The sequence below is a fragment of the Mastigoproctus giganteus genome, chromosome 4 (assembly GCF_048544385.1).
Source record: "Mastigoproctus giganteus isolate SK-2022 chromosome 4, ASM4854438v1, whole genome shotgun sequence".
Classification (NCBI taxonomy): domain Eukaryota; kingdom Metazoa; phylum Arthropoda; class Arachnida; order Uropygi; family Thelyphonidae; genus Mastigoproctus; species Mastigoproctus giganteus.
In genome coordinates, this window is record NC_143578.1 from 145432529 (window position 1) to 145442058 (window position 9530).

Below are 9530 nucleotides of genomic sequence, written 5' to 3' on the forward strand. Positions count from 1 at the left end.
ATATCACTCGATATGGTCCGCTACTCTAACGAGACAATTTGCGTGTCCTACCTGGCTTAACCATGGGAGTATAGAGATATACTATGCTTCCAACCCTAATCTGCTTATCTACAGCTTTGGTAGAGTGATATTGTTCTTGTGTTTGTGCCATGTCTGCCAGATGCTGCTGAACTATCTCATAAGTTCTCTGTATCCTTGCTACCATTTGCTCAGAATAATGCTCTAAAGAAGGATAAGTAGGACGGATTTCAGAAGTCGAAATGTGCTGAGGCATTATAATATCTCTTCCATACATCAAATAATTTGGTGTTTCATGTGTAGCAGAATGTACAGCCGAATGGTATGCTACTACTGCCAATGGTACACAAACATGCCAGTCTGATTGAACGTTATTAACAACATGTGATAGAATTGATGCGAGAGTTTTATTCAACCTTTCTACTTTAGCATTACATTGAGGATGGAAAGCTGTTGTTTGAAGCTTCTTAATTCCAAGTTTTTGATAGATCTCTCTCATCAAAGTTGATAAAGTTACTTTCTCTGTCAGTCGATAAAATCTGTGGAATTCCATGTCTAGCAACTACATAATTTACAAAAGCGGTTGCTACTTCTGCTTTTTGTGTCTTCAGTGGTATTGTTTCTACATAACGTGTAAAACAGTCCACCATTAGCAGTGGTGGACTGTTTTGCACATCCACCACAGTGGTGGACTGTTTTACACATCCCCCTCTAAACTGGTGGGCAATGGTCCAAGGATATCTATGCTCACTCTGTACCAAGGTGTTGACTCAGATGGAACCTGCATCAGGTTTGCTTTTGCTTTTGGATTATATCCTCTTCTTTCCAAGCATGAAGTACAAGTGTCCAAATAATTTTGGACTTCAGTGTACATATTCGACCAAAAAAAATTCCCTCAAATTTTCTGTAGAGTTTTATCAAATGCTTAGTGACCACTGGTAGGACTACTGTGACAAGTGTCTAAGATCTCTCGTTTTAACGCATGTGGAACTACTATTTGCTCAAAAGGTTGGTCTCGAGATGATTTTATGTCAGGTAAAGTATAATGGTATAAGATACCATCATTTAAGTAGTATGAATCTGGATTTTAGCTAAAGCTTGGACGTTTCCCTCTAATTGAGTGATCAAGGAGTTTAGCTTATCATCTTCCCTCTGTAATGTCCTCATTAACTCTTTAGTGGCTTCTTTTGGCATTACTAATGCTTCAAGCGTGGTTCCAGTCGACATCGTCACAACTTGTTCAGTTCTAGGTTTCTTTTGCCTCTTGGGCTTAGTATTTTCCTCTAATACTGGTCGAGATAAAAAGTCAGCATTAGAATGTAGTTTCCCTGGACGGTAGATGACGTCAAAATTATAGTCTTGTAACATTAAATTCCAACAAGTTAAACTACGGGTAGGATTTTTCATCTGGAGAAGATATTTCAGTGGTGCATGGTCTGAAATTATCTGAAATTTAAACCCATATAAAAAAGGTCTAAATTTTGAAATGGAGAAAACGACTGCTAAATTCTCCTTTTCCACTGTACTATATGACTTTTCAGCCTGTTTTAACAGACGGCTAACGTAAGCAATAGGATGTTTCTCTCCATCTTTTGCAATCTGTTCCAGCACGACTGCAATCGCAAAATCACTTGCGTCAGTAGATAAATAGAAAAGCTGAGAGAAGTCTGGATATATCAGTAATGGTTCTGTTATCAAAGCCATTTTAAGTTTCTCAAAAGCAGCTTGCGTTGTTTCGTCCCACTTGAAGGGTTTGATTGTTTGTTTGTTATTTGGAGCATTAGCAACTAAGGCCATATTGCTCCGGGGATATGCGGTGGTCATTCCCTGACCTTTCTGCATCCTCCGCATTTGGTGGTGACGGGCTCGAACCCTGGTCTAATCAAGAAGCGTGTGCTACCGCACTGCTGCTCCTTCCCACCTGGCTAGGGAGACGCCTCCCACTTGAAGGGCGTGTCCTTCTTTGTCAGTTTAGTCAATGGTAAAGATATCTCTGCGTAGTCTTTAATAAATTTCCTATAAAAACCTGTCATGCCTAGAAATCTTCTGACTTGTTTCACTGTCTTAGCGGATAAACAGTTTTTGATGGCCGCCACATTTTCTGGATTTGGAAGGACACCTTCGGAGTTGATCTTATGGCCAAGATAAATAATTTCTTGCTTTAAAAAATCACACTTAGATGGTTTTAGCTTGAGATCGTATTGTCTTAAGCGTTGAAAAACAGTTTCTAACCTTTCCAGATGTGTTCCAAAGTTTTCACTCGCGATGACTACGTCATTCATGTAGCAGAAGATGGATTGTTTCTTTAGGCCCTGCAGGACAATGGCCATGGCTCTCACGAAACTCGAGGGCGAGTTCTTTAGCTCGAATGGTAATTTTTCCCATTGCCAAAGATCTTAGCCTGTTGTAAATGCAGTTTTGTGCTTATCAGAGGGGTGTACGGGGATCTGCCAAAAACCAGATTGAAGATCGAGAGTGGAGAAGAAACGAGATTTCCCCAAAAGTTCTAGAATCTCCGCGATCTGAGGAAGAGGATAGTTATCTGCCAACATTTTCGCGTTGAGTTTTCGAAAATCAACACACAATCTCAACGAGTTGTCCTTCTTCCTTACCATAACAATCGGGGCACTGTATGGTGAAACACTTGGAGAAATTATCCCTGCGTCTAATAGTTCATCAATCTGGCGATCTACCTCATTTCGTAGAGAATAAGGTGTCCGGTATGCATGTTGTGAGACTGGAGTCTCATCTGTAAGCTTTATTCTATGCTGTAAAACTGTGGAATTGCCTAGCTGGGAAGGGGATCTGGCAAAAACATCCCTATATTCAAGTAACAATTTAGTCAGTTGCTTTCGTTGTTAAGTGATTCAATCTGAAGTCTTCTATGGACACTGGAGAAGGTCTCCTAGCTTTCTCTTTCTCCCCTGCAAAATTAACTTCTTTCATATTAACACATTCTACCTTAACAAGGCCTGTCCCTTTTGCTAAATGCAGTGGTTCAGTCGAAACATTCGCAACCGCAACAGAGGCTTTCCTGTCTTGAGACAGCTTGTCTAAAGAGGATCTAACAGCTAAGTCATTAGTGCCTAAATTATAATTTGGTTCTATTATCACTACCTGTTCTGGAAAAAGCATGTGATCGCACTGCACAGTAAGTACTGTCTCAGTGTTAGGTGGGATAATGTGTTTAGATGTTATCTTTCCTATGGTGGGTTTTGTATCACCTAAAATTCTTTTTCTAACCCCTATTTCTCTCATACAAATGCCTAGTGGCAAAGATTTTAAGATTCTTTTGCCTGAGTCTAGGACAAAAGATCGTCTTCGTAAAATATCTGATCCAAGAACTACATCGTATTTAGGATTTAAGGCATCTAAGGCTACGAGGACCTGTTCTGTAAACGTCTTCCAATCTAAAGTTAGATTTACTGTAATTTTTGTGCGTATGGGCACAACATTGCCTCCAATCCCACAAACAGTAACCTCAGGAGGTCTCTGTTTCAAAGATCAGTGATGTCGAATTTTATTAAAAGTCCCTGCACTAATTAAAGATATTGACACACCACTATCAATTAAAAATTTAGTTGGGACACCCTGAATTAAACCAGCAACTAGAGGTAAATCCATGTCATTTTCGGCAGTGAAAACGCCATGTTCTGCTCTAGGATAACTTAAATTTCGTTTAGATGGAAAGGGTCTTTTTTGTCAACTTGATTGGTGATTAGGTTGCCATTGTGAATTAACTCCCATATGGTTTACCTGCCTACAATTTATTATCCTAGGTGGTCGTCGTCCCCTGTTGGTATTATATGTTTCTCCTCTAGGACTCACATAGGAGGTATTAGGATTTGTATTAACTAAAAGGCGATTATTTGCCCTATCATTAAAGGACCTCCCAACTTGTGTTACCACAGTGTAGTTATTTCTAGCTGGCGCTCGCCGGCGGTAAATAGGATCTTGGCACTGCCTGTGAATGTGTGGTTGCTCAGCAGGATATTGACACTGTTCATCCCTATCACTGTTTACAGGTCTCTGAGTTTGCCCCTGCCATCTACTGTTATAACTATCGTAATTTCATATGCCTTGATTACGAGCTCCTCGATTACTCCATCTTTCCCCTTGTGGAGCAGTGTAAGAAATCAGTCTAACTGCTGTATCTTGCTGTATGTTAGGTGAGTAATACGGCCTATACTGATTTTGTCTGATTTCTCCGAACTGTTGGTTAATTCCCTCTGCATACTGCTGAAATCTATTATTAAGTGAAGCCATTTGTTTTTCTAAACCGTTCAGATCTGCATTGTTAGTCGTTAATCTATCTAGTGAATGTTGTAACGATAGAATTTGTTCTTGTACCCGTCCTAACATATGTTTAATCTGATGTTCAGTCATTTGTACTCTGCTTATGGTTACGTGCTTTCCCTGTAAGAGCCTATCATTCTGTTCTTCTCGCATTGCTGTGTCTAAGGCTAGTTGGAAGTCAGCTGGATTTTGGCTTAGCACTAATCGCTTCAGTTTTGCATTCAATCTGCTCAAAAATTGTGCCAAGAGGGTTTGATCTCTTAAAGTAATGACCTCTTGTGTTTCACTTTCAGTTTTGAAAGCTGCTCTGCACAAATTTTTCAGACGAGTGCCAAACTGGATAACTGATTTGTCTGTTCCCTGTCTAGCATTGCTGAACTGCTGTAATTGCGATATGACGGGTTGTGTACGTTCAAATCTTGTCAAAAATGTTTCTTTAATTTTATCATAATCTTTTTCTGACCTTAACTCGATTGAGTGAGACAAGAACTCGGCAGCACAATCTCTAAGCCGACTTTTGACGACTGCGATTTTCTCCCTATCTGACCAATTAGCAATGGCCGCGATCTCTTCTAATGTCCCGAAAAAGAAAGAGCCCGTCATATCTTCATTATCTTTACCGTGGTACATTGGGACCAGATTAAGAAAACCGGCGATTTGAGGTGGCTACACCCTCGCAGGTGTTGCCTCGGGTTGGTTGGGAAATAATGGTTCAGACATTTCTAAATTTGGCCCTTCTAAACTCGGTCCTTCCATTTTTTTTTTTTTTTAAATCAACTTCTATATCACAACGCCCCACAAAAAGATAAGAATGCTAAGGTTAGGCTAGCGACAAGCAGTAACTAGTATATAATCTTTGAACATTTATAGATCTACTGATCTAAGTTTAAACTTCAATTTTTCTTACTAATTTTCTTCAGTCAAGACTAGCTTATATTCTTAAGCCAAAATATATAACTCCCTTACTTTATTACATATTCCTACTTGTTGCTACGCATAAATAAATAATAATAACATAGTTCATAATAATAATTCAGCATTACTGAGTAAAATAGAAAAACATAATACCTGTTGCTATGCTCTCAGAGCACCAGTAATCATTAACTTTTTCTGCTTCAGACATTACCTTTAGCTTTTTAATACTTATTAACATACTTAAAGAACATTAGTGAAACTTTCTTTATATTTTTACTAAAGCAATAATTGCTTATTCGTGCTGGTCACGGCTCCAATTTTGAAAGCTGCTCTGCACAAATTTTTCAGACGAGTGCCAAACTGGATAACTGATTTGTCTGTTCCCTGTCTAGCGTTGCTGAACTGCTGTAATTGCGATATGACTTTCCAAGCTGCTGCTAAATGCAATTTAGCAGCAGCTTGGAAAGCAAGGCAATGGGGATTTCCAGGACTGCTGGAAGTCATAGTAGAACAAGTAAATACATGGGCTGTGTTAGGGTAACTAAGAGTAGAAACAGGTGCATGTATACTTGCATGTACACCAATGCTAGGAGTATAGTTAATAATTTCGATGAGCTTGAAGTGCTAGTCAAGAAATCAAAGGCAGATATTGTTGGGATATCAGAGACATGGTGTCACACAGACATAAGCAGTGCAGAACTGGAATTTGGGGAGTAAATGTGTACAGAAAGGATAGACAGGACAGGACAGAAAGGAAGGAGGGGGTTATGCTGTTAGTTAAGAAACACATAAAATCTAATGAAGTGCATCCAAGTGATGTTGGTGGACAATGCAATGTTGAGTCTGTTTGGTGTGACATAAGCACTGGGAAAGGAAAAATGAGAGTAGGTGGGTGTTATAGGCCAAATGAATCTGATGAGTATAATGAGCAATTGTGCAGAGAAATAGAGTGGCTCAGTAAATCAGAGTGTCTTATAATGGGGGATTTTAATTTCCCAGATATTGACTGGAATTTGTGGGTTGGTCACTCACACACTAGTAAGACTTTTGTGGATTTATTGGATGATTGTTTTCTACAGCAGGATGTTCGGGAGGCAACTAGAGGGAGTAATACTCTTGATCTGATTATCAGTAGTGATTCTTCATGCATCAAGAATCTGCAGATAAAGGAACCACTAGGTGGCAGTGATCAGTGTGCTGAAGTGGGATTTACTCAAAGAAGTAACTACCATCAAGGGTAAAGGGAAGGTTTTTGCTTTTGTAAAGGTAACTACGGTGGTCTGACACAGTATTTAAATTCTATACAGTGGGACCAACTGATGATGTTACCCACAGCAAATTCAAAATGGGAAGCATTCAAAGAATTAATCTTGGAAGCTACTAGGCTTTTCATACAAACAAAGAAATATTGTTCAAGATTTAGGCCTAAATGGATGTCGGATGAACTAATTAGACATGTGACAGAGAAGAAAAATGCATGGGATACATATAAATTAACATGTGACACAGAAGTCTATGATAGATATAGGCTGGTCTGTAACCAAGTTACAAAGGAGGTTAGGCAGGCGAAGGCAGATTATGAGAAATCTTTTGGCAAAGGATGCAAAGAAAAACAGTGAGTTCTTTACTTATGTAAACTCTAGAAGGAAGGGGATGAATCAGATTGGTCCATGTGATATCGATGGTTCAACTGTTGATGATCCTGCTCAGGTAGCTAACAAACTAAATAAATATTTTGCATCTACATTCACAAATGAGGAGTTATTCAGGGAAAGGAATGCCAGAGGTGTATTCAAGATTATCTAGTAAGCTAGATAATCTTGTAATAACTGAGAGTAATATGGAGGAGAAATTGTTGAAGATAAACATAAGAAAGGCACCTTGGGTGGATGGAATTTATCCAGTTATATTAAGGGAGGCAGCACAGGAAGTAAGCAAACCCTTAGCCATAATTATGAGAGCTTCCCTGGACTTAGGGGAGGTACCCATGGACTGGAGATGTGGAAATGTCACCCCAATCCACAATGGGGGAGACAGGTAATTACAGACCTGTTAGTTTAACTTCTGTTCCAGGGAAATTAATGGAGGCACTGGTTAAAGAAGCATTGCAAGACCATCTTGACAAGACTTTAGTTATAGCTTGGACAGAGCATGGGTTTGTTAAGAGGTAGTCTTGTCTGACTAATTTGATTGGATACTATGATGTAGTTGCAAAGGAACTGAATGCAAAGAATAACTTTGATATCATATATTTGTATCTTAGAAAGGCCTTTTATACTGTTGCACATGGAAGACTGCTGCACAAATTGGAGCAGTGTGGCATTGGAGGCAAATTACTGCTATGGATAAAGGGATGGTTGAGTGGGAAAAGATAGAAAGTAATCAATAGACACTCTCTGTCTTCTCCTGCTAATCAATGTCTAATTAATGGACACTGCTGTTCATGGACTAATGTTATTAGCGGAGTCCCCTCAGGGTTCAGTGTTGGGTCCATTGTTGTTTTCTGTATTTATAAATGATATTGATGATGGTATATCAGCTTAACGTCCAAGTTTGCAGATGATACGAAGGTTGGCAGGGTTATTAATGACACTAATGACAGTACACTGCTACAGCAGGATCTAGAAGAGTTGAGCGGATGGGCTGAGCAGTGGCAAATGAAGTTTAACATTGACAAATGTAAAGTACTACATATAGGAAGCAGTAATCCCAGAGTAACGTATCAACTGTGTGGTACCACACTGACAGTGGTAGAGAATGAAAAGGACCTGGGGGTAATTGTGCAGGCAGTTTTCTGAGCTGTGCAGATGTCTGCAAGAGTAGCTCATGGTCTTGTCAATGATATACAGGAATTTTTCTAGCAGGGATAAGGAGGTGATTATTCCCTTGTATAAGGCAATGGTCAGGCCACACCTTGAGTAGTGTATACAGGGCTGGAGGCCTCATTTTAAGAAGGATGTAGAGCTGTTGGAACGAGTACAGAGAAGGGCAACAAGATAGTGAACAGAACAAAGGGTTGCTCATACGAAGAAAGGCTTAAGTTTTGCAAATTACAGTGTCTGGAGACTAGGAACCTGCGAGGTGATCTGATTGAGGTGTATAAAGCCTTGAATGGTATGCTGATGGGATTCTTCCTCTTGCTCAGAATAATCACCTGAGAGGGCATAAATTCAAATTGAGGAAAGACGGTTGTAGGAAAAATGTGTGTAAGTTTGCCTTTAGCCAGCGGGTGGTTGATTGCTGGAGCAAACTTCCATCTGTCGTTGTAGAAGTTGATGACTTAAATAGATTCAAGGCAGAACTTGACAAACATTTGGAGTGAGGGGATGGGGGAAATAAGGGTTTTTTTTTTTTTTTTTTTGGCTGATGCTATATAAGCTTTCTTTCTTGCATCATGTGCCCTTGCTAATGCTAATGATGTATATTAGTTGTTTGAGATGTCTTCTATAAGATGACAACCATGGAAGTTGTTATTTCTCCTAGCAGAAGTTTGTAACTTAGTGAAAACATGTTTATTCTTTGCAAGAGCAATGAATTATCATCAGATTTTTGTCTCTAAAAATGCCTTATTGATATTCTGTGCCAGTCTGCCCAGTGCAAGCACATTGTTTCACTGCCATAGTAGAAAGAACAATTTGATAATAACATTGTGCTCTTGCGGAATAATATTATTATTTCACCATTACACTTCCACTTGCAGTGCTGCCATCTTAATTAAAGCACATCAGAAAACCATTAGATTGCTATTTAAACAATGTCATTCATATTTATTAACACATTTTTGAATAGACAGTAAATTAGATGACCTTATTTCTTTAATGAATCTTATATAATATGTAATAATATTATTTTCATCTTAAGGGAATGACTTTGGACTGTGTGGAACTCTCATTGTCCCGTGCATTTGAAAGTGGTCAAGCTTATGTGGCCCTCTCAAGAGCTAAAAGTCTGCAAGGATTAAGAGTTGTAGATTTCAATCGCAGCTGCATACGAGCTAATTCAGAAGTTCTTAAGTTTTATGAAATGTTCCGAAGTGAGAAGCCACTTTATAAACTTTGAAAAAATTCTTAATCATTTTACTTTGTTTTGATATAAAGATGAAATTTTCACTCATCAAAATCATGTTATTGCTGTTTTCTTTAATGACTTTGGAGTGTGTAATATTTTATGCTTTCTGTGTGATACTCATAAATTGAAATTAAATACCTCTAATAACACTTTTCTGATTTTGATTTGTACTGCATATTGAACATCCAGAGATAGCTGTGTGACTATTCTTAGTGGGTTTCATAATAGACAAG

General features: G+C 38.8%; 1 protein-coding gene across 1 annotated transcript in view; it reads left to right on the plus strand.

Annotated features, from left to right (window-relative positions):
• The window catches only part of Pif1 (Pif1 DNA helicase), a 162902-nt gene extending 153614 nt beyond the window's left edge, over positions 1-9288 (plus strand). Inside the window, exon 9 of the mRNA XM_090372378.1 lies at positions 9091-9288. Coding sequence (XP_090228504.1) covers positions 9091-9288 — 198 coding nt within the window. The remainder of the gene's footprint in view (positions 1-9090) is intronic.
• The last annotated feature ends 242 nt before the right edge of the window (positions 9289-9530 follow it).